Source organism: Pipra filicauda, unplaced genomic scaffold (assembly GCF_003945595.2).
Source record: "Pipra filicauda isolate LSUMZ 115617 unplaced genomic scaffold, ASM394559v2 scaffold109_size3271384_pilon, whole genome shotgun sequence".
Taxonomy (NCBI): Eukaryota; Metazoa; Chordata; class Aves; order Passeriformes; family Pipridae; genus Pipra; species Pipra filicauda.
Window position 1 is genome coordinate 2,179,425 of NW_024103540.1, and position 25,945 is coordinate 2,205,369.

Here is a 25,945-nt window from a genome sequence, read left to right on the forward strand (position 1 = left end):
CACTAGAAAAAAGCACAGTTAGTGAGAAATCAGCAGAAAATGTGCTCATAGACAATACCATTTCTGTTTTACCATTTGAAAAAGTTTACAATATGTATTGGTGAGTGTGTTTCTTTAAGTAGGTGCTCTGTATCGTGCACACTTTATGTACCGTGTGATGCAGAGTCTGCCAAGGTAAGTATGAATTTTATGGAATACCAGCATAAAGAGCTACTGTGTATAAAAAGCAGGAAAAAAAGAAAACCACCCTCCAAAGCACAGTGTGTGAATTGCCAGCATACAGGGTTATCCATTTAGCTTGTACCTCTTAAGTGCACAGGACCTTATTTCTTGTATCCTAAAGTCTTTTGAAGAAAAGAAGTCCAGATACAGTGTTTTCTTCCACTTTCTGTAAATTTTTGAAGAACAATGAAAAAGTAGGATTTGCTTTTAACAGGAATATCATGCACAGTATAGTGCAAATGAGACAGTATACAGAGAACTTTACCAGATATGATAAGGAAAAGATACTTTTAAGTTAAATTATTTGGAATATTTTTATTTCAGTAATTTTTTTTTATTAGCCGTTGCATGTGATTAATCCTTTTGCAGTATATGATCTCTCAAACACTGTTATCTTTTTTTATCAGTGCAATTTTTGTGTGTCATGGTCTGTAATAGAAAAACAGATACATGTGTAATCTTTAACATATACTGAAGTCTGAGTATATGAATTTGACATCACATAACTGAATAAATCATGCTGAAGACAGATCCAGCTGAAATTAGTGTTCCCCTCTATAGCTGCTGCATCTGTGAAGGTGCTTGAGTTGGACATGGTGGCAAAGATGAGGGTGATACATGTTTACACAGAGAAATTTTAGTTCCCATGGTATTGCTACAGACTAGATGTGAAAATAGGTAGAATTACTGACATTTTATTAAAAAAAAAACAAATAGGAAAGTATTTTGCTCACCACCTTTTAAAAAAAGCCATAATTTTTTCTCTGTATATTTTTATACTTGAAGGATAGTATGATGTATGAAGTTTAGTTTGTTTGCATTGAAGCATGTTGGTGTTAACATAACTGTAGTTATATAAATGGAGCAGTTTAAAAAAAAAAAGTTAAAATTAATAGAATTTTTGAATGAATACAAATAATATATATACAAAGAACATTTTATCATAAAATTGCTGCCAGGTCTTGGGAGACATTACTGTGTTGTAAATATTCTGATGATAACAGAAGAATCACCTTAAGCATTTAAAAAGAAAAATAAATACATACACTTGATGAAATAAGACAGTAGCTATTTTGCTCGAGGTTTGTTCTTTCCTTAAACATAGTCTGGTACCAGTTAGCTCACTGTGAACATCTCCCTATGTTTTCTTTTACACATACCTTCTGTTTGTTGTAGAGGCAGAGATGGGGGGGTATATGGAAAGGTGTGAACAAGACACCCCAAAACGCCCTTGTTTGGAATTTGTCTTCTTTATATCTTATGTTTTAGGAGAATAATTTTACATGCATCATTTGCATGAGGCATATTTGAAAACCTTAGTAAGGAACATACCTTATTCTGTTAAACTGTTCTGTATTTGTTTTTTCCAACAGTAAATAAGCATGCAAGGTTAGGGTTATTTCTTTCAAGACAAGTGTAAAATATCTGTGCATGTAGCAGGACTTTAAAAACTGGATTGGGGAATATTTTTCACACTTGTGAGAATGCTGCTTAATTATAGATGTTTCAAATGAGAGTTAAATTTACTTTTTTTTTTAAATGTAAGTAAATAAATCTGTTTAGTGCCTGGACTATAAGTAACAAAGGTGAAACTTAGACCTAGACTCAGTAATTTCTTTAATATAAGAATGCCTTAGAATTGCTTTTCTTAGATTAATAACCCATTATTATCCTAATAATAACAAAGGAACACTTCTGCCATGACTGTGCTGAGAGAGCAGATTGTGTGTTAAACTGTTACAAAATACTAGAGTTATAAAATCTCTGTTTAGCTCAGGACTTCCTGGCAGGTGACTTTCATGTGGTGTTGCCTTGCAAGTCAGTTATGATGGCTGAATGGCTTTGTTAATTGTTTAGTTCTTTGCTTAATTATTGTCTCTTACGTGGTACAGAAATCCAGAGAGATTTTTGTCAGAAATGCAACATCAGCAGTTAAGTCTAATTTAGCTGTTTCATACTCTAGAAGTATATTATTATTTTAATCAGTAAAGTGCAGTTGGATAAATGTATTTGTGTGGTGTTTTTAAGATTTGTTTTTTCTTGGTTTTTTCCCCCCCTAATGCCTACTGTGTCCTATGCAAATTGTGCATCAGGTTGCTTTGAACCCCTGGAACATTATGCCAGATAAGCATTTTACCCTTAATTTCAGAAGTGTCTAATGACTACTGGGGAGGCCCTGGCTTCTCATAATGTTAGAGGGCTGGATTTTTAAAGAAAACTCTTGAGTGTCCTTTAAGAGCTTTAAAATTGTACCAGATGTTCGGATAATCAAAATCAAGCAACGTAATCTTTGTGTTGGCTTTTGGAAAAAAAAAAAGATGTCTGTATTAGTAGAAAAGGATCCATGCCACACAGTGCCACTTACTATAATATAATCTCAGTGTACTGCCCACTGAGATGCCTGATGTGATATTTGGATAGATGCCCTTGTAAGACTCTTACAAGGGAGTCTCTTTTTGTAAGAGATCCTCTTACAAGAGGATCTCTTTTTGGGTAACAGTACCATGCTATGAATATTGATGACACATCATTTACCCCTGCTCCTGAACTGGGCTGCTTTTCAAATGTGGTCAGTATATGCCACTGAAATTACATCAGTATTTTAACCTCGTTGTAACAATGGCTTCTGTTACATGTAATTAAAACATTATTTAAATGCCTATAAATACAGAGAGAATCTGAGCAGGGATTGAGAGGGTTCTTGGTCATGTCTGTGCCTGTTCTCTAATCCACTGCCCTTTTTTTCCAGGTAGCTTTGCTTGGCTCTTCTTAGTATGGAAAGTGTTGAGGGTTCCCGGGATTAAATGCACAATCAGCCCACTGTATTCCTTTCAGGAGATGAAATTTTGCTGAATGTGTCCAGCATGGTGTGCTTATTGTTGGGATGATGTTATTTGAGTTCTCATTCATTGTTTTAGAACCTAAAATTAAAATGGACAATTACAGTAGTGTAAGAAATAAACTGGTATTGGTATTTTCATACAATATGTTGGGAGTTTTTACAAGGAAAAACACCTTTTGAAGAAAACAACTTAATCCATGTCAGGACTGACTTGCATTCCCCAGGTTCACAAACTGCAAGTTCTGTGTGTGTTCATGGGACTTGCTGTTGGAGAGCTTGCATGCCTGCATGGTGTTAGTAAAAGGCAGCCTCCCTGCTGGCAAACATGGATTTCAGCTTTAGAAACTATGATTGCCACATGCAAGTGTGAAGGTGCTGTGAAAGAAGGGGAAAGAAACTTCTGATCATTTACTTTTCTAGATATCCTAAGGGTGATCATTGTGGCAGCTGTGAGAAAATGCAAATTAAAACTGCCTTGTAACAGGAATAAGCTGAAAGCCACAGTATCATCTTATTTATTTACATTTACATGCATTCTGTCTTTAAAACATAACTTGAAGCATATGTATTTTATTCTGACATGACCCATAAGTATGGATGCCTCTGAACTCATTAGGAAAATTGCTTTAGCTAAGACTCAAGAGTAAACCTGTCTTACTGAGCACTTTTTAGATATTTGCCATTTGTTGTTAGCTCATCCAAAAACATGGTAGATTAAATGTGTTCAATATATATCAGGAAATCCCATCTGCTTGTAAAGGATTTATTAGGTGAGCTGTAATATAACAAAGCATTATGGTACTTTGTAATTATACTGCTGAGTTTGAAGCTTGTCTGGATGTCCCTGTGGATCTGACCTGTATTTAAACAAGAAGCTGAAGTACTGGGGCAAGTTGGAATTGAAGCTTGCAAGACTTTGGCAATAGAAGCAAGTCTTTTTGGAAATCAAGAGTTACTTAGGCCCAAACACCAAAATGACAAACTGCAGCTATTTGACGGTGGTTTTTACATCTGATACTAACAACCACACCCTGCTAAGGGAAACTTCTTAGGGTGACTGAGCTGGGAATCAGGCGTGCTCTTTCTGTTACTTGAAAGCTTTAACCTAGAAAGCTTTTTCAAACTTAAATTGTTCTGAAAGAAGAGACTGAGTTACTGTTCTGGTTATCTGTCTGAGTCTTGGCTATGTTTGTCAACAAATGTACTCTTCTGGTGGACAGTAATTTTTTTTTTTTTTTTAATGAAAGAATCTAATTTATCTTGCTCCAACTGGAATAGACTGCAGGGGCTTCATTGCTGGCTGATTGGATCAAGTATTTATGTTTTAATTAAATGCTAAGTAATTTGTTCTTCTGTACCACAACTGAAGTAACGGTGTTTTATAGACTTTGAATTAGTCAGGCAAATTTTGAAGGAGAACCTACCCCTGCAACTGCTGCCTGCATGAGGAGATGCTGAATGCTGTTTGGAATTATAGATGTGAAGTATGTTTTTTCATAAGCTGTTGCTGTAGTATCTTCAGAAAAAAGCAAGCACTCTTAATGAGTTCAGAGACACTAAAGTAGTCCAGTGGAGTAGCTGTAAGCAGTAAAGATTTAATAATTCCGTGTAACTTCTGTAACATGTCACACTGTCACAAGTTTTCTCATATGTAAATGCAACACATCAGGTAGTGCCATCAGCAGTTGCAGGGATAAGAATCCTGATCTGTTTTCTTTCTTTCTCTTTCGTTCTCTGTCTCCGTTCCCCTCTCTTTCTTCTCCTTCCTCTTTTTCTTCCTTAAATCTCTAAGCTGAGTTCATGACCATCCCAAACAGCTTCATGGGTAGAAAATCAGATATAACAAAAAAAAAATAAAATTATTGCAGACATTTAACTTTTAAATTACAGACTATCGATGGTCCCTGCGAAGTCATAGTTCACACGTGGGAGACTCATCTGCAACCACGATCAATTACCCCTTTAGGTATGGGCATCAACTGCATCTGTTTGAGGCATATGCATAAGATTACTAATATGCTGCACACTGGTTTAGAGGGATTGATAACTATAGTTTTAAAATATTTAAATTAATTAATGTGTGGGAGGTATAGACTTTTTCTTTGCACAACATGGGCCTTACTCTCAAAATGTAAGTATGTGTAAGTGGCTTAAAAATGGAGTGGATTTGAAATTCTTTGCTGTCATCCTTAAGATTACGTGGGTTGTTCTTTTATTAATTTGGAATTGTAATAATTTTCTGTAAGTTTAATTCTTTGAGACTAAGGATCCATATTATGTTGTTTAGAGAAAATGGGGGGGAGGGTGTGAAGTCACTGCTGGTTTTGTTTAAGTACTATTTAATTAGTAAAACTTTAGACCAAAGATTTTTAATAAGACTTCCGTAAGTAAATGGTTTAATGTAAATAGAAACATGAATGGACTTATTTACCTGGCAATTTAGTGGAAATGTAGTTTGCTGGAAGAAAAGATGGCATGCAGACTTGAAGTTACTAATGCTTTTCTGAACAGGGAAAAAGCTGGAGTTGTAAGAGAGACTGAAATAACCTTTGAAAGGAGCTCGTAGTTTAGATCTCTCATGCTGCTATGGGATGGCATGTTTTATGCAGGCATGTTTTATGCAATGTGTTTTCTAGGATATGAAAAGTATTTCCTCCACGTTTAGGAGTTCACATCTATTAAAAAACTTAATGATTTGAAATAATGTCTTTTAGAAAGAAGGTGGTATTAAAGAAACTGTTTGTTAATCATGAATAGTACCATAGAATCATAGAATCAGCCGGGTTGGAAAGGACCTCTGAGATCATCAAGTCCAGCCCTTGATCACTACCACCGTTGTTACTAGACCATGGCACTAAGTGCCACATCCAGTCTCATCTTAAAAACCTCCAGGGACGGAGAATCCACCACCTCCCTGGGCAGCCCATTCCAATGTCTGATTACCCTCTCTGTAAAGAATTTCTTCCTAATATCCAACCTAAACCTTCCCTGGCAGAGCTTAAGACCATGCCCTCTTGTCTTACTGGTATCTATCTGCCTGGGAGAAGAGACAACCCCCACCTGGCTACAACTATGACCGTGTTCCTGCCCCTGCCCCTTTTTTTGCTTTTTATTTCAGTTGAATTAGTTGTTTTTCTATTCCTGCAAGATTGTTTCTATATTTGTCAGTAACTGACAAGGGAAGCAGCGTATCCTCTGCTAGGGTCTAGACTTTCTCTAAATTTAGATAATCTCATTCCAAATAGTTAGGAATATTTTTTTTTTTTTTTTTTACAAGTAGTATTCAATGCTTCATCTTTAAGAAAATGCAGCAAACCCAGTATGTTAGTACTGGGTCATTATGATCCTAAATTTTTGGCTGTCGTTATTAAAAAATGAGGTCAGGCTTATGATTCTTCCTAGGGGGAAAAAAAAAGGGATTAATTGCTGTAGAGGCAAAAATTTGTGAAGATTTATGTTTTGAGAAATGTGTGGTTTGTTTAGACTACTGCAGTTCTGTTAATGCTGGTGAATTTACTTAGTGCCTTAAGATTTCAGTTATTAAAGCTTTGGAAAGGGTAAGGATAAAAGTAAGTGTGACCTGAGTGTTTTGAATATTTCATGCTAGGCTGGTTTCTGTCACATGGGCAGAATAAGCATTTTAATCATGACTAACTTGATTTAACAGCTTGAATTATAAATGTGCAGGAGGATAACTTTCTTGTATGTTTGCAAGAAACTTTAATGTCCTTGGCATTACTTTGGCAAATAAAGCATCTTAGATACTGGTAGGATGTAGATATCAGTAAAATACTGCAGCAAACCAGAAAATTATGCAACCTTCTTGCTCTTCTCAGTTCAGATTACTTTAGGTAAAATGTGGCATTCTGCGTGTTGACTTTTTTTTTTTTTTTGCAGAAACTAAGAAAAAGCCTAAGTTGGGATAAATCTTAATAGAAGGTTGCAAAAAACATGCTTCTTTATCTGTTTCAGTTTTCTTGCCTTTTTTTAGATACACTTTTTAGAAGTGCGGTGGAAAAGTAGAATTAATTTAACTTGGCAATGGTTTTTTAAAATGTGAATACTAATTAATTTTTTTTATTCTTTTCCCCTCCTTTTAATTCTAGAAGATGAAATTACTGTTGACGATGGTTTCTTTGGAATCCATAGTAAGTGAGGCATATTGACCTTTACTCTTTACCATAAATTTAATTTGAACAAGATTAAGTCTCGTAATTGAAAAATATTTGAAATCATAAATTTTAAGATTTGTCTGTGATTGTTTTCTCTGCTTATACAGTTATACAGGCTCTAATCCCTTCTACTGTTAATAAAAGACTGCTGAGAAGAGTTGAAATGTTGTCACTCTGATGGTGTTAAGGGTTGAAATTTGCAAATTTTAAGTCATGAGCATGTATTTTTGGAAATACAGAATAGACTTAGCTTTCTCTTAATACCCAGCTTAGAAAAACTCTCTTGCCTAGAAAGATATTATCACTTGCACTAAATGTACACAGTCTGCCTCCTCAGTTAGACATGTAACTCCCAAAAGGCTCTTACCAGCCCAGACCTTGTCTTCGTGTGTGCATGTGTGTCTCACCTCTGGCAGTTCTGACCCACCTCTTTCTCAATCCTGTGACACTTAAAGTAACTCTTTATCTCTTATATGTCTTGTCTTAGCTTTTTCCTTTTTCCTCTTATCCTCATCAAACCATAGGTTTAGCTAGGAGCTCTTCAGAACTGTGGGGTCTGCTTCAGCACCTGGTGTGGTGGCTTGTGCTTGCTGGTCATGCTGCTTGTAGGGTTTTTCCTTGTCCTGATGGTGAGGTTGAGGATTCTCCTCCAGGCTTTGTTTCTCCATCAACACTGTTGCTATACCCTGTCCTGCAGACTTACACAGCTTTACTGGTATTGATTTTGATGACACCTGTATCTCAACAGAAACAGGGAGCCTCTAATTGCTTATGAATCTTCAGAGTTCCAGTGTTATTCCCTGTATTGAGAGATCCCAGGACAAAGGAATGTTATGTTTGCCTTTGGAGGCTTAATTTAGCCCTTGATAGCATATATAAAATTAACACTGGAATACTTAGTGCTCTCCTGCAGACAGTGTGCACTTGATCATTGTTTCTGTTTAATACCCTTAGAAGTGCAGTATCTGTTTTCTGTTCTGGGTAGTTTAGAAACACTAGTGAAAGGATGCACTCAACAATGGCTCTTGAAATACTGTAGGATAAGCTAGTGATGAGAAGGATTGTCTGAAAGATGATAGAGGAATTATATTTATATGTTTGTATATTCAACTGTCTAGATCTCCCTAAAATAAGTTACTAAAGTGTCTACTACTTTTGTTTGATTTTTTGATAGATGGTATTGAAACTGTGGATGCTGGGTGGCTGACATGTCAAACAGAAATAAGATTACGTCTGCATTATTCTGAAAAACCACCTGTACTGATATCTAAGAAGAAATTTAAAACATCGAGGTTTAGGTAAGGTACTGCTCATCTCAGTATGCAATTTACCTAATGTTAATTGTCAATACTACTGTTTCTTCTTTACTTAATTAATACAGCCTTTAAATTAATTTTGGGTTGCTGATAGGGGTGTACTATCAGGCTACTTTCGAAGTATTTCAGCACAAATACTTACTCCATGCTCGTCTTTGTGTTTCTTGCTTTTTGGCTGGAACTGCAGTGTTCCTACATAATTCTCTGAAGGTGTCCCTGCCTATGGCAGCGGGATGGAACGGGATGATCTTTAAGGTCCTTTCCAACCCAAACCATTTGATGATTCTGTGATACTTGATTTCTTAATGGTTTTTTTTCCAGTTTTGATTCCCCCTCCCACCAATTCCAACTTCTGATGAATGGGAAGTTTAATTAAGAATTAATACTTACAATGTGCTCTCCAGAGCTTTGTCTTTTTTCCTTGCTTGTTATAGCTTATGTCACTGAGATAATTCACTTTGTGTGGAAGGTTTGCTCTGCATAATAAAGAATTCTGAATCTTATAGAGAGGTTCATTCCTCTCAGTCCAGGATTTTTCAGAAGTTGCATTCAGCTTAAATGATCTTTTAGGATTTCTCAAGGGACTTAATTACTTCAGACTATATTACTTATGTCTAGTAGAGTGTACTTATCTGCCTTATCACTGTTCATAGAGACATAAAGTTGTGTATGTGCTTAGCAGCAGCCACCAACATTCAAGTCTTGATGTTGATGATTACTGCTGTTTTCAGTGCTTTTCATTAGCCTTTTGGCATTATGGATATCAGTCTGTGGAAGAAGGCTGTTTATTGGGCAGCCCAAATAGTTTGGTAAAGTGCTGCTTCTCAGACCATTTAGTACAATTTTCATATTTATCCAAGCTCATGTTTTAGTAGTGACTTGAGCACTTAAATCTGACTAAAGTATGATTTAGGCAATGTCTACAAACTCTTGACTCTTATGAGGGCCCACTGCATGTAGTGCTGTCCTTCAGATAGTGGAGTTGAGAAGAATTCTTCTGTTGTATGAGCTTCTGCTCAAGCTTCTTTCTAATTCTTTATCGTTTTCAAGGACAGTTCTGTGACTTAACCATTTGTTTTATATATCTGGTTGAACAGAGTAAAATTGACCCTAGAAGGCCTAGAGGAAGATGAGGATGATGAAGAGGGCCAAGAAAAAACATCCCCTACTGTACCTCAGAAAATGGCAAACACTGTGGAGTTCTCCTTAATAAGTAATAATGACTATAAATGTCGACACACTCAGCCAGACTGTGGTTATGCTCTGCAGCCAGACCGATGGATAGAATACACAATACAAACCATGGAGCCTGATAACTTGGAATTAATCTTTGATTTTTTTGAGGTACGTCTGTTTACCCCTAGGAAGCAGCTCCAGTCTGCCTTTGAGAATTAGACTGAATTACTGTGAAGATTTCACTGTTGAAACAGGGCCACTGCCTGATATTCTTGGATATTCTGGATTTGTTTACACAAGTATGAGGCTATTGGCTCCCAGCCCATTTTGCAGAAAGGTTTTGTGAGTCTCCTTGATGTGGCACAGAACGTTTTTCAGTTCTGATTATTTAGATGTCAGTACAAATTAGACTCAAATCTCTGTGTGTGGTATTGTAGTTAGGTTGGTTTGATATTTATCCTTTACCAGAGCTACGTTTTGCATCTCCTGCTTGATCCTGAACAATGTGTATATGAACTAGTTATATCACAATTATTTAATCTAAATTTTTATGTTATAAGCAGAGGAGATTTCTCTGAATTAACCAGTGCAAATTAAAACTGGATTGTCATTACTCTATCTGTTATTTTGCACTCTATCTTTCCTCCGAAAGATCCTAATATTCAAAGTCCATTTTAAAAGAAAACAGCTTTTTATCTCTTCATACTGTGTACGCAGAAGAAAGTTTTAAGCATTCTCTCTTTGGTCTGAAAATGCCCTTAAGATCACTTACACTCATAATTGCAAAGTGTCTACACAGTTCCTTGACTATGGTCAGGTGCACGTTCTGCATATTAGTTGCCTTCCTCCTTCCCTGGAAATGAATACAAAGTTATTTTAAGCATGTATGTTATTCCAGTTAATTTTTGTTCTAAATACGACTTGGGCTTTTTAGAAGACAGACTATTTCACACATGCAGTTTTGACCTGAAAAGCTTGTCAAATCTAAGTTTTCGAAGACAACTGTGAGTTTTTTAGATTTCCATCAAGATTTTCACGTTACTGATAGTAATTTGCAACGCTCGTACGTTAAACAATTTCAACCTGAAATTAGAGTTGTCTGAATGCACAAGAAACTTGTTACATCAAGTGCCTGTTTGTATCTTCCTGAGGAGCAAGGAAGAAGAGTTTGTTTAGAATTCTCACCTACATATAATAGTAAGTGTTTTGTTGTTTTTTTGTTGGTTTTTTTTTTTTTTTTTTTTTTTCATTTTTAGGAAAATTTAGGTGAGAAGGTAGTACAGGGTGATGCGCTCCCAGGCCATGTAGGTTCTGCCTGCCTCCTGTCATCCACAATTGAAGAACTTGGGAAGAGTGCTGGAATTATTACGCTTGCTATTATGAGCAGAAATCCAAGGAAGACAATTGGAAAAGTTAGAGGTACAGCCGATGCAAACAACAGATGTAGATAACTTCACTTGAAGTGATCCATTATCTACTGACATGGGAAGTATTGGTGTTTTTCTTGTAGTGGACTACATAGTTATTAAACCGATCCAGGGATACACTTGTGATATGAAGGCTTCATACGCAAAATACTGGAAACCAAGAACAACTCTAGATGTTGGACACAGGGGAGCAGGAAACTCTACAACAACAGCTAAGTAAGTTTGTTTGTATTTTAATCTGGGGCGATTATGTTTCGTTTCACTGACATCAGTTCAGGAAGCGGACACTTAAAAAAGCTGCAGCCCACGGTCAGTCAAGTCACTTCAATATGAAGTGTGGGTGTTCCCCAAAACAAAAACTTCTGATTTGTATTTCTGTTGTTTCAATGGACTTCTGTGCTGTGCTGCATCTAACACCACCTTTTTCTTTGCTGTTATTTCAGACTTGCTAAAGTTCAAGAGAACACCATTGCCTCTCTGAGGAATGCTGCTAGTCATGTATGTACACACGTTTTCACACATGTAGTACCTGTAGTTTAAACTAGGTTGGCTTGTATGCTTAGTTTCCATGATTCAGTACAGTGAATGGTAGTTGCACTGATGTTAAATTATGTCAAATCACTGTGGAAGTTCCCTGAGTAGTGGGAAGTAATACCTAGATCAGACTCTTATTTTCAAGTTAATAAAAAAAAAAATCAAGACTTCTTCCGTTTAATATGTTCTAATACAGAGAGAATTTTAATCTCAACCCTGTAGAGACATAGGGTTGGAATAAATTTGAACAAATGAATAAAATTTTGGCACTGCTAGAGTCCGTCAGCATAACTCTCAGGTGCCAAACGTCTCACTCAGAGACTGCTGTGTAACAAAACTTGGTGTCTGAAAATGTGACCTGGGAGCTGAGCTGATAGAATAAAACAGTCCTTTGTTTCGGTGCTTGCTACAGTGAAGACTTGAAACTCTAAGAGAAGACTTTCAATCGCTAGCTTCATGTGCCTAAACTCTGTGATGGAGGTGGTCACTTTTATTCCTTCCAGTAATCTTGATCACTGAAGTGTTCAGTGACAAGAATGATCTAGACAGTCTAGTGCAGCAGAGTAGCTGGAGGCAGGAGTACATTCAGAGGTTCTTTGGCTCTCGTTTTCACAGTCATGTGCTGCTGTGAGATCACCTGCTGCTTAACTTCTCTATCCTAAGCCTTTATACCTTAGTGGTATTAATACAGGTTCTTGCAAAAGACCTTTGAAGTTTGTTAAAGGCATAGGAGCCGAATCTGGAGTTGGCTGCTGGTTCTGGAGTACTCCCCAAGAGTCATAGCTGAAAGCTTTCTCTTCTTTTGAAGTCAGAGTATAATTTGAACACAGTAACTGGAACATGTGCTGACTGCAGACCAGAAGAAAGCTGTTGCTACTAAATTGTTTTGAACAGTGGTTCCTAATCTCTGGATGGGACACTGCAGGTTTATGGACAGGTTTTAAAAAGCCCACAAGAAATGTGCATTGAGGCGGAGATTTACTATGAAGTCAGCAGCAGCAGCACCAGAAAAGAGCTTTCAACTGTTTGCAGATTGAGAAGGCTGAAAGCCACCGCTCTAAAAATATTTTTGCTGAGAAAAGTGCTGAAAAAAGCCTGTCCTATTTTCTCTGTGAACTGATTGGAAAAGTGTGAGTCAAGATGCTAATTTGATGAATGGCATTCTTGGAGGCCTTTCAAAGGAATGATTTGCAGACACTCAAAATAAGTAAAAACCTCAAACCTTTTACTGTTTCTCTTTCTTCCTGACCCTTCCTCTTTTCAAAAAGATTGTACTTAGAGTTCTTGGATCTTTCTTCCCCTTTTTTTAAGTTCAACAGAAAATAACATACAGCTGAAAAGGACAGGAGAATACTGGATGCAGCTATTTCTCCTCTTGCACATATAACACACTTCTGCTGTGTTACTCACTAGTGACTCCAGAAGCTCGTTGCTGTATGGAATGTCTCCCTAAAGCTTTACAATATGTAGCCATCCCTTGTCTCTTGGTGGGGTGGTGGAGAGGAGGGAGGAAGGACACTGCAAAGTCATGTATGTTTTAAACATCTATATTTAAAAATATCATCTTAGCCTTTCTTTGAAACCAGGTTTACAATACTTGAATCTTACTAGATGGTTTACAAGATTGAGCAAGATATATATATATATATTAGAGCTGCATTATGGTAATTAAAATACTTTCCTGTATGAATTTTTTTTTCATTATTAATCTGTTGCTGAGCGTAACTTAACTGGTAACAGGGAGTTGAATTCAACTTCTCTGTGATATCCAGGACCTGTAAATACTGGACAACTTGTGTGCAGTTCTGTAGTCCTTGTGCATAAGTAGTTAATGGTTGTTTTGTTTTGTTCTGTTCTGTGTGTTTTTCAATTTTCTGTAGGGAGCAGCATATGTGGAATTTGATGTACATCTTTCTAAAGATCATGTACCTATTGTATACCATGATCTCACATGTTGCATGGCCATGAAAAAGGTAAAGAGGATGACATTTGTATTTTATTTATAAGTATGACCATTCCAGAAACTGAAAAGCCAAACTCTCATAGAAATAATTCTGGGGACTCAAAGGATGGGATGGGAATAAATAAGCAGCATTACTCTGTGCATGAAGTAGAGCAGGGAAGTTGAGTTTTTCCTTTTGATATTGTAGAAAGAGCTTTTGAGATGCACTGTTTTTTTGGCACTCCTCAAGCCAACATTATAGTTGTCATTTAGCTTTCTTTTAAATTTAAGATATGGAAGAAAAAAGCAGGCAACTCCACTATATTCAGTAGTGCCTGGGGGGACTGTTTTAGATTGCCAGAGCAGTCTAAAACAACTTCTGCTTGTTTCTTTTTGAGGGAGAGTTAGTGTGATTCTTAGCGTGACTTCTCACTCTTACTGACACTTAAATGTTTACTTGTCTTAAGTAGTTATGTACTCATAACTCTTTAGGTCAAACCAAAGTCTGCTTTGTTTGGCTCTCAGTAGATGGACAGCAGAAAAATGGAAGAAACAAGGATCTCCTTCATTTAGAGAGTTTGATTAGCCAAAAACGGCCTGACTTCCATTATTTTTTTTTAACTCTTTTTTTAACCCTTTTTAACTTCAGCATTTTACTCTGTTCCTTAACTGTGAGGTAAACAATATATTTCACGTCTCATGTGTGAGACTGAAGAACTCTTGGATTGCTCAGTGGATCAGAAGAAAAGGAGCTAAAACAGAGGTTCTACGAGCAGACTGTTCTGTCTTCTTGGCCCTAAGTCTTGTGTCATCAAACTCTCACACCCTTTGCAATATTGCAAATTATAAAAAGCTTGGTTTTGAACAGTTGTGGAAATGGAACTTTACTAAGGGAAGTGGATATTCAGTGTATCTTCAGTCACTACTGTCTTGCTCAGTAAAATTTTCTGTGGTGAAGAGGGGACGTGAGAAATGGACAAAATTTTTTTGACACCAGATCTTTATTTTGGGAGCAGGGTGTGAGTGTCTCAATTTTACCTCAAGACATTTGTCTTTTTTTATTAGTTTCTGTGACATTGGATAGACAGTAGTAAACTGCCTTGGAGTATTTTTTACTGCATTTCTTTACTTGCAAACCTTTTTCCTGATTAACCAATCAAGTTTTTATAGAATAAATATACTAACTTTTTGTGAAGAACTTCTAAGCCTCTGGCTTGTGTGAAACAAATCCTGTTTTTTTCAAATGGACACTTGTTCTATGCATTTAAGTGACTGTGTTGTCTCCTGAAAACTGATCATCTTATTAAGATATAACCTTGTATCCTTATCAATAAAAGAGGAAAAAAATAGTTGCCTTTAATGTTACCATATTAAAAGCATGTAGGCTTTTTTTGTAGTTTTCAGTTGTGCTTAATTATGTATTGTTTCTCTTCAAAGAAACTGGATACAGAGCCTTTGGAACTGTTTGAGATTGCAGTCAAAGAACTTACATTTGATCAGCTGCAGTTATTAAAGGTATTGTTACTTTGGCTAGTACAATATGCTATGTGTAGAATTTCAAATTGTGTATGAAGCTTAGAGTTTTTGGCAGTAACTAAAGACAGTTTGGGAGAGCACAGTTCTAAAAATTGTGTGAATAGAACAATTAGCTAATTCCAAGAAAAATACTTTTGCAACATGGTTACAACTTCAATAAATTTCATTACTTGCATCTTCTAGAAAGGTGGTCTGACAGCTTGTGTAGATCCACATCATTATGCTAACAATGGTAATTTTTAAAAAATAAGGAAGGTTGAAATTGAAGGTGGGGTTCATTGAAAGCCAATGCTTTGAAGTCTTTCAAGAAAAACATCTGTCCTGAAGTCTGTCTAATTTTCAAATGTTGGAGGGGTTGCATTGAACTACTCTACCTTCTGAGCAGCAGTGCCCTGTCTGACTCAAAGGGGAGCCGGGGGATGAGACTGGGCCACTAAAGACCCCACTGAGATACCTGTCCTCAGTCAAGGAAAGCATCTGGCTGATCCAAGAACTATATGATCATTTTTACTTGAAGTTACTTGCTCTGCTCCTTTTTGTGGAGAGGGAATTTGAACAGAGCGAGGGAGTTGGTCCTGTGTCTGGCTTGATTCTGTCTCAGTATGTGACAACGTTATAAAACTGGTCAGCCCTCTGCACTGGATTAAACATAGAGGAGAGATTAATGCTCAGATTTCTTCACATCTTGCTGTTGAATTATACTATGTGTGCTTTTACCCTTGAACATGTTCTTTCAATTTTCAGTAAGCATGTTTTCCTTGAAATCTTTAAAACAAACTTTGAAAGGAAATTGTGATGTATACTAGGATGTCCTTTATTCTTTTGCAGATTACTAAAACTGTGTCTATAATGGACCTTTAAACTTAAAAACTAATTTATAAGGAAATTTAGTTACATTTTGCATGTAGGAAGATCTCTAGGGGTAGAGTGTTTGCTAATGTTACTCTTATGTTCTTCAGCTGGCTCACGTGACTGCCCTGAAAGTAAAAGATCAGAATGGTACGTACTAGTTTGGAAGAGTCTTGAGATTGATTCACTACCATGTATTTATACATATTCTGTGGCTACAGTTGCTTGTTCTAATCACATTTGTCATCTTCCTGAACACTTCTAAATGCTTATGTAGTTAATTCTGTGCATGCTGTGGACTTCTTTGCTGGGAAGTAAATATCTCGACAGAAGTTACTCCCTTGAGAAGAGGGGACAGGACTGTGGAAGGTGCATGTATAGAGATCAATCTATATTTATGAATAAACATAACAAAGTTGCCACTAATGTTTCATCTTAGACTTCTCTAACTTCAGCTCTTCAGAATTGCCAGCAAGAACCTTGGTAACTGCTGTAGGATGTCTTATAGGTGCTGTAGTTTTTGGCCTTAATTCATCCCCTTCATAGGGACAGCAGATGGTCAAAGTACCTTGCACATCCTCCCAGTCCAGGAAAAGATAAAATAAATAAGCCTTGATAGGCAAGGCTGCTTCTACTGGATGTCGTTCAGTGAATGAAGTGGTGAAGGATGGGAGAAGCCATTTCTGATCAATATTATGGCGAGTTTTTAAATGATTGTCAAAAAATTTTTCCCACTGGCAAAACAGGAGTTGCCAACACCATCGCTGGAGTATGTCAGTGTTAGAGGGAAGGCATAGGTAATCAAAAGGTAGACCTGATTCATTCTTCACTCCTAAAAGCCTTATGAGTTTGAGCCAGCCTTTTTTTGCTGGGATTACTGGGATTATGCTGCTGTTTGTTTTGATTCAGTATTTTGTATTTCTTTCCAGCATCTTTTCAAGAGGAGGAAAACTCTGCTTTTGAGACCCAGCCATTTCCTTCACTGCAAAGAGTAAGCAAACCTTATATATAATATAAGGTTTATATACAAAGAATATAGATGATAATGATGACTGTGGAACATGAAAGTATGTGTTTTACTTTCAGCTTTGCACACAAGGGATACTAATTTTTGGCTTTAGGTCTCTGATATCAATGCTGGAACTGAGAATATGGGCTTCATTGTTGCCCACTGGAAGCTTTTCAGTGCTTAAAAGTAGTAGTTTGCAGATATTTCAAGCTTCTTAATTCATGAACCCAAGTTGCATAGCTCAGGGTACACAGGGGCATTGCATTTTAATGCATTGATAATTGTTTCTAATGTTGAAAAAAACCAACCACCTGGCCTTAGGGAGTTAATCACATAGTATTGGCCATCTAGCAGAGCCAACCACAGAGAAATATGTCCTCATTCATGACTGTGTGAGCTTCACCTTTGATTTGAAGGCACCTTACAAATAATTCTTTACAAGAATTTCATGTGAAAGAACTTTTGTTCTCATCATCGTCATTGTAATAGCAAGCTCATGGATTTCGTACTTAGGACTATGTGTTTATATATATTTCTGGAGAAATAAACCCCATTTTTTCTTCAGGAGTACAAATGGGGCATTTTCTTATATGTGTTATGGTGAATTGACCTGCATTTGTGCCTTGTCAAAATTTTGTCCTTAAGATTTTATCCATTTGTATGCATTTATTAAGTTGAAATTTGAGTAAAAAAGTGTATATGTATCTTGTGTTAAATGTTAAAAACTTGGGGGGATTAATTTTACTGTTAGACACCATTGCCACTAAATATGGCAATTAAATTCCAGTGTATTCTCCCAAAAATTACCTTCACAATGCTTTGCTGTCCTCCTTTACTGTGGGGTCTTTTCATAATGAATTTTTTTTCAGGTCCTGGAGTCTGTTTCTGAAGATGTTGGGTTCAACATAGAAATAAAATGGATCTCCCAGCAAAGGGTAAATAAATGTACCTGTGATTTGCTTTAATTCTCTGACAGCTAAAGTTTGTAATTTGACATGGTGCAGTAACACAAGCAACTGTTTCCTTCTAGTCAGCAGTGTTGCAGACTCAGCTGGATTGTTTAGTGTTCAGTCTAGAACGAAAAAAAGGCTAAGACTGGAAGCCTGGAGTGGGGGAAGGAAACTAAGGAGAGTGATAGGTGCAAGTCCATATGCATGGAGACATGCTAATAGTGCTCTCAGAGACAGGTCAGCTGCAGGAAGACAGGTACTTGCTATTCTCAAAGAACATCTCATTTCTACAAATCTTACCACTGAATTTGTATGTTCCACAGAATCACAGAGTGGGTCAGGTTGGAAGGGACCACAGTGGGTCACCTGGTCCAAGCTCAAGCATTGCACAGGATTGTGTTTATTTAGAAATAACAATAGAGAATATCTGCTGTAGGTTTTGGTGGACTGTCAGGGAATTCCTTTACATTTCAGGGAAATCCTTTGCATTTTCAGAATTAGAATAGGCTTCCTAGAAACATTTTCCTTGGACAGGGAGACAGTGAATTTTTCACTGAATCTTACTGCTGTGAGAATTCAGCTGCCTCTCAGACTGTCAGTCCTGTAGAGCTGTAACTAACATTCAACAGACTGAAGGGTTGATTTCTGTATTCGGACTGGCAAACTGAATTTTCATTTTGCTCAGGTAGAATGAAAGACCATTGCTGGTTAAAATAATTTCAGTAACCATTAATTTAAATGGCTGAAGCTTGTTCTTTCTTTTTCTAGGATGGACAGTGGGATGGCAACTTGTCAACTTACTTTGATATGAACCTTTTTCTAGATATTATTCTAAAAACTGTTTTGATGAATGCTGGAAGAAGAAGAATTGTATTTTCTTCTTTTCATGCAGATGTTTGTACAATGTAAGTTAAGAAGATAAATTATGTATTTTCTTTTTCTCTTTTTTTTTTTTTGTAAAATTTACTTTGTACATAAGAATACCCAACAGGAACAAATAACAATTTGTTTTGCTTAGACATAAACTTTGGGTGCCAAAATAGTTGAGAACTTAAACAAGACCACTTTGCCATTGGAAATGACTCCAAAATCAAACAGGAGAACAAAGTCATAGTGGATATTTTTGTCAAGTGCCTTCCTGAATGCTTCACTCTTTCTTGACACAACAAAAAAGGACAAGGTTTCTTCTGGTATCCCAGAGTCTTTTTCGAGTCATGCTCCAGGGGTATGCAAGCCCAACTTAAAAAACAAATCATCTTGTTACAATTTTTCACTGTATCTGCCCTTTTGAAAGGATGGAAAACAAAAGAACTTTGTGTTGCCCATGTTTGGTTTAGGTTTTCTTTGTGGTTTTTGTTAAGTGGTTTACTTTGCTTTTGTGGAATGTCATATTGAAGGTACTGGAGCACAGAAAAAGCGTAGAAGTTGAACTGGTGAACAAACAGTTGGGATATATAGGAACTAAAAATGTGGTGCAGTACTTGGTAACCAAAACTGCTTCAGCACTGTTAATGAAAGGCTTTATGGAAGCTTCATTTGATGCTGCACTGATGAAATACCATTGAAGAGTCAATGGGCAAGGCAAAACCAAGTCAAGGTACTGATAAAAGGGTTAAGAAGCAAGTGTGTAAGAACATGCCAATCTCAAAATTTTGCTTCCATCTGTTGTAATTTCATACCACTGTACTGGTATCTAAGTTGAAAAATACATTAGTAAGGTTAGGTTCTTGATATTAACCATGTTTAGAAATTCTTATCATGGATCTTCATATTACTCTAACCTGCATTTAAGAAGAAAATTACAGAATTAAACAGCCTTCAAGGATTTTATATAAACATTTTGAGGATGTGGGTCTGAGTTCAACATGAAGTCAAACTTCCCTTAAACTGTGTGTTAATCTCCAATAATGGGAAAAAAATAAATAATTTGAGCAGTTTGTCACACAGTTTGATGCTAAACTGTAGTACCATTTCGTTGCACCAGCTAGGAACTAGAAGAACATTCAGCACAGAGAGGAATTCCACTCAAAACAGTAAGATTGAATTCCCCTGCTTTTCATTTTTTCATTTCCTACTTGTGAACTTCTTTTTCTAACAGGATTCGGCATAAGCAAAACAAGTATCCTGTGTTATTTCTCACCCAAGGAGAATCCAAACTCTATCCAGAGCTTATGGATCTCAGATCTCGCACAACTCCAATTGCCATTACTTTTGCACAGTTTGAAAACTTGCTGGTAAGCTGACAAGTTCTGGTACTACTCTGTGGTAAAATGAAACTAAATTATTACTACTTGTTTTAAATCTATCATTTTTCACACAAAAACTTAACATTACAACTAACCTCATAAAAGAAATACAATAAAGTTGGGTAACTGCCAAAATAATGTCCGTTGTTTCAAATGTCTAATACAGTGTTTTAAAAATAGCACTATCAATAAACTCTCTAATTGGATAAATTATTTTTTATTATTATGGATGAAATCATAAGGAGCTGCAAGTGTCAAAGATTAAAAAAACTGATGTGTTTCAGAAACGTGAATTTTAATTGAAGTCTTTTGTGTTTCAGGGAATTAATGTGCATTCTGAAGATCTGCTGAGGAATCCATCGTTTATTAAACGGGCCATATCTGAGGGCTTAGTTATTTTTTCATGGGGTGATGATGCAAATGACCCAGATAACAGGAAGAAGTTGAGAGAATATGGTGTTCATGGGCTAATATATGACAGGTATTTAATTATAGCTTTTATAAATAATCATCATCATCATCAAGCTTAGAAACTATTATATATTGATTCTGGTGAAATGTCACATTGCTTCTTGGTTGACTGGGTACAGAATATCTTCCTTCTTGTACTGCAAGTACAAGAAGCCCATAAACCCAGATCAAGAACAAGTCAACACTTATTCCCACTATTTCAGCAAATGTGAAGCAAAATAATTTGTTTGTTCTGAGATTAACATAAATGTAATTTGATTCTTTAAAGAAACAGCGCATGGCACACACATTTAAGATGCTACTGGTATTCATGATGATAGTTTTTAAGTTATGTACATGATATGGTGAGGACAATATTATTTAACGGTTTGACTTGAAAGCTTAAGCTTTCTACATGAAGCTGTGGAAATAGTTAACACAACTTAAGTGAATAATTTTAATTTTTGCCAGCTTTCTGTTGTGTTTCAAAGCTGTGGATTCACCATTTTTCCTATTAAAATTAGCTTGGAGGGACTCTAGGGCGAACTGCTAAATTAGTCACTACAGAAGGTAGCTATTCTATTATTTCCAGAGAATTCAGGTAGACATCAGAATATCAGGGTAAATATTTGAACAAAAGCATTTTTGTGGTATTTAGTTCCTCACAAACACCAAAAGTTTTAGCTCATTTGTCACTGAAGATGTGAAATTCATTAATACAAGATGATGATTAATTTGAGAAACTGTATTAAATGAGAAATTCTGATAGATGAAGAAGAATGTCATTGGGAAAGCATTAAGTGTAACTGAAGTGTCAAATTATAGAAGGCTTTCAAGCCTTTTGCTTTAGTAAGGGTATTGCTTTGCATATTGTTTTACCTGAAAAAATAAAAAGGGAGGAAAGGGATTAATAATTGTCAAGGGGTCTGTTTTATAAAGTGAAAACTGAGAGTCAGTTTAACATATCTAGAGGCAAGAAATCAAATAATGTTTGCTCTTTCTTTCTCATTGAAAAAAAATTAGTTAACTCTCTATTATCTGTTCTTGACTGTTAAGAGTCCTTCTAGAGTGGTGGGTCCATTGCTTCTCTGGTTTGCCAGAGGTCTCACTTCTTGTACTGTATAGAATGTCTCCTATTCTCTGGCAGTAAAAAAGTATAACTAGACTTTTACATTGGGGATCAGCTTCAGACTGAAGACATTAGAACATAAGTCCTCTTTCTTGCCACAGCAGTGCTGTGTGTTGTACCTCTCCTACAGCTCATGATTGAGGCCCCCTTTAGTTGATGAAAATTATCTCTGGACTAGAATGCAGATGAAACTCTTTGATGTACAATCCTAGAGTAACGAGATTGGATCCTATTATGTGGATAACTTAAAGTAATACATTATTGGTTCATGAATAGGTGGGGCGTTTTAATGAAACACTGCTGTGTAAAATATTCTTAAAGTGTCTGTTCATCTGATGTCTGCTAATGCAGTCTTCCAGAGTAGCTTATTACTCTTTGTGCAATGCATATTCACTACTATGGTAAAAAAATCAAGAAGGCGACAGCCTCATTTTTGACTTCATGTTGCTTTTCTTACTCCAGACACTCAGCACTACTTAAATGCTGTTGCACTGCTGTCAAGGCTGCAAGGTCTGCTACATGTCATCTTATGGTCCCTTTTGTGCTGTTTAGTGTGTTTTGAGTTGTAGTAGGATAACAGAACACCTTTCATCTCACCTTTTGGTGACTAGCCAATTTGTTGGAAATCTGAATTCCCTTGTGGATTTAACTGAAGAAAAATTTCTTAACTTTCCTGCACTATTTAGATCATCTAGATTCTTAATAGTGTTCATCTCTCCTCTCGCTGCCTGCCCCATCTATCACTTCTCCTTTAACATCTTTCCACTTCATTAAGAGGAACCCCAGAATTAATAGTAACTCCAAAGCTGTTTAAAAACAGTAGTTCTGCACTGCATTTTTTTTCGTTTTTCAAGCTACAAACTGCAATTTGAGTAGCAAACAATTATTTTTTTCAGTATCATTGTTACAGGGAAATGTTGTTTCCCCTTTATTCCTGTAGAATGTTCCTTTGCAATTCTTAATTACTTTTCAAAACTTATTAATTGTCTAAATAAAATTAAATCCAGTCTTAATATAGGTCCCTTTAGGAGAAATATGACACTTTCTGAAAGTTGCATCAGATCTCTCAAGGTGGACACTTTGAAATGCAGGTGGTATTTGCAAGTCCTGGACAGAATGTCAAAATGTAAAACGTGGCAGCACATGTTTCCACTCCCACTTGGAGCTGCTGGGTAAAGAGGCAATCTTCCAGATTGTTTGAGACTATGAAGTTGATATTAAGAATTTAAATAGGTATGGTAAACATCCATATTCCTGTGCTGTTTGAAGTTTAGAAATAAATGTATTTAAAACTACTGTGAAGCAGAATTCGAGAGAGAGATGTACTTGCCTGTTTCAAGATCTAGAAGTAAGTAGGGACTGCAGTAATTAGTGTAAAGCCAGTTCATGCTATTGTTGTGTCTTCAAATTCCGGAATATTTCTAGGCCTGAATCAAGGCTTGCTTCTTCCATGGTTTCTGCGGAATTTTTGTTCTCTGGATTTATGGCTAAGTCCAGATATTTATCAAAAATCGCTGTGCCTGGTGTTCTGTGTTGCTGTTTACTAGACCTTTACTTATACTACCTTAAGTGCTAGTTACCTGAATAAGCTAGGAAGAGAATAGAGGAATTTTAGTGAATTTTTGCTTGCTTTCATGTGGCCCTGAGTTACTGTATGCAGTAGTGATTTCTGAGATAATGAACTGTCTGCATAGTGATAATTTCTGTAAGATGTGTTTTCCAAACTTTAATCATCCATGTAGAATTGGCCAAAACACTGTAGCCAGTTGTGAAGATGGCAGAAACACTGTGTCCTGAATACCAAAAGTTGGTGATATCAAGCACTGGGCAAAAAAAAAATGCAGGTAGGGGGTTCTGACTTTGCTTTGCATGAAGAAAAGCTGCAAGACTAAATCTGGGAAGCTTACAAATGCCAACAATATTAAAAGAATGATGTCACTGGGGCAGAGGAAAGAACACACACACCTCTCTGCCCCCATCCAGTCCTTTCTCCACTTGGGCTGCAGGTTATTAGATATATCCAAAGACATTAAACCAAATGGATGTTGTGGTGCTGTTGCTGGGATGATACTCTACTATTTTCCTGTGTTCAACTAGTTTCATCTCAGTGTTTAAAGTAACCAAATTACTTATATTAAAAAAGGACAACCTACAGAAAGGTGCCACCTCTGCCTTTAGGTCCTTATACAGAAGAATACTTTATGTGCATGACTTGGGTATATTCTGTCTACACAGAAATCTCATCCTTAAAATGCTTTATTAGTCTGATGTTTAGATTTTAATTAGAGAAGAAACTTTAACTTATTGTAGTGAAATTCTCTGGCTTGGCAAAAAATGATGAATTTTAAAACAGGATTTGTGGGGTGATTTATCTGGTATTTTTCTCCTGGGTAAGCTTTGTTAAACAGTCCAGGAAATAATTCTGTATTTGAATATACTTAACTCAGTAAGAACAATGCAGTCTTATGTTTTTACACCTGTTGGCTATATATTAAATACCAACGTGGAGAGGGAGTGGGTGCTAACCTACACTTGCATTATCTTTTTTCATTCACTTTACATGATCTGAATTTTGTTTGCTGAATAATACACACAACTACATAAAAATGCTAAATCAGTTATTCTTATGCTGAAAGCTTTTCCATGAGAGCTTTCTTAGGCTGCATGTTGCATTTGTGGACTCTGGACAAAAGCTCTGTGCTTGATTGGTATTAGTAACTTCCCAACATTTAACACAAATTTAGCTGGCAATCAAGGCAAAAGCATTCCAAACACTTCTCAAAAGTAGAAGACTGTCTAAATCTGCGCTGTCCTGTTTGCCTGAAACTGCATGTTACTTTAATAACAGCATGGATATATGAAGGAAGTGGACTAGTATTAGCTGATTTATAATTTAATCTAATTGATTAAGATGTTATGCAGTGGCAATCTAAGTCTTCCCTATTTTGTGAGTTGCAAGTAAAACTAAACTCAAGTTTACCTTGATGCAAAGAAAAATGAAGAGTTTTAATCAAAAGCTTCACAGAATCTTTTTAGCATGAAAATAGGATTTCAGTACTGATGACTTTTGTCTCATATGTGTTTTCAGAGGTTGCAAAACCACCAGACAGGAGCTAAACACATTAGTTTTACATCCACTGCATGACCCTGCAATGTCCTGCAAGTCTTTTGTAGAAAGTGCTTATTTTAAAAAGTAATTTTTAAAGGATTCTTCCCAGTCTTCTGCAGGGCTTGCTCATTAATAGGAAGTTGAATGGAGGAACTTTGCTGCATAGCTACTTACAAATAAGTGTCCTGTTGAAGAATGAAGGATAGGGAGATGTTACTTATTTTGATGGTGAAGTTGGAAATAATTAATTAAGAGACATCCTGGAACTATGCTCTGTTTTTACAAACTGGTGGCTTACTTTCGTGGACCCGAACGAAAAGTGAGGACAAGAAATTCCGAATTACAAGCTGTGCTTCAAAGTGTCTTCTCTGCTTTTGCTTTAGAAGAAACACTATATACACATTGGAGCAGACTGGCTCTGGTGGTCAGGTTCAAAGGAGCTTGGAGGGTTGGATTCATCCAAAATGTCAATTGAAAAGAATTTAATATGAAGCAATAATTTGAGAATTTATGCTGTAGTAAAGAACTAATAAAATACCTGTTAGAAACATGCTTAGCCATGTTCTAGGAACAAGGTGCTTAGAAATTCATAATGTGTAAGCCAGCTTAACTGAAGAAATACCTGCATCCTGGAAAGAAGGCAGAGCTTTTATTTTGCAGATGGCTTCCATAGGGCAATTTTGGGTTATATCTTAGGCCTGTATTGGATTATGGGTGCTATGCAAGTAATTTAACTGCTATGCCTTCTATTTGAATTTCATAAAAACAGACAGCATTTATCCTCACTTCAAGGAGTTTCTTCACAGAAATTGTCCTCGATCATACTGTGGAGAATGTGATCCATATCATTATTTCCTGTAGAAGTGTTTCCTTATTTGAATCCTGTTATTATATCAGTCTTTGAGCTGCATTTTGTTTTGGATGTCTCAGAGTTGCCAGCAGTTCACAAGTCATCTTGTTGGGGTAAAAAGGCACCTTGCACTCTGTTATTTTGGTTGTGACACTGCATTCCTTTTGGACATAACTTGAAAACTTA

The 25,945-nt window shown here is 36.4% G+C and overlaps 1 protein-coding gene across 3 annotated transcripts in view; it reads left to right on the forward strand.

Annotated features, from left to right (window-relative positions):
• GPCPD1 (glycerophosphocholine phosphodiesterase 1) overlaps positions 1 to 25,945 on the forward strand; it is a 44,124-nt gene that overhangs the window by 15,336 nt on the left and 2,843 nt on the right. For all 3 annotated transcript variants that reach the window (XM_027716642.2, XM_027716724.2, XM_027716330.2), the window contains exons 5-19: positions 4,955 to 5,030; positions 7,171 to 7,212; positions 8,411 to 8,534; positions 9,650 to 9,896; positions 10,985 to 11,147; positions 11,239 to 11,371; positions 11,599 to 11,653; positions 13,570 to 13,662; positions 15,069 to 15,146; positions 16,127 to 16,166; positions 16,946 to 17,007; positions 17,895 to 17,960; positions 18,744 to 18,880; positions 20,074 to 20,209; positions 20,542 to 20,702. In XM_027716642.2, coding sequence (XP_027572443.1) covers positions 4,955 to 5,030; positions 7,171 to 7,212; positions 8,411 to 8,534; positions 9,650 to 9,896; positions 10,985 to 11,147; positions 11,239 to 11,371; positions 11,599 to 11,653; positions 13,570 to 13,662; positions 15,069 to 15,146; positions 16,127 to 16,166; positions 16,946 to 17,007; positions 17,895 to 17,960; positions 18,744 to 18,880; positions 20,074 to 20,209; positions 20,542 to 20,702 — 1,613 coding nt within the window. The remainder of the gene's footprint in view (positions 1 to 4,954; positions 5,031 to 7,170; positions 7,213 to 8,410; positions 8,535 to 9,649; positions 9,897 to 10,984; positions 11,148 to 11,238; positions 11,372 to 11,598; positions 11,654 to 13,569; positions 13,663 to 15,068; positions 15,147 to 16,126; positions 16,167 to 16,945; positions 17,008 to 17,894; positions 17,961 to 18,743; positions 18,881 to 20,073; positions 20,210 to 20,541; positions 20,703 to 25,945) is intronic.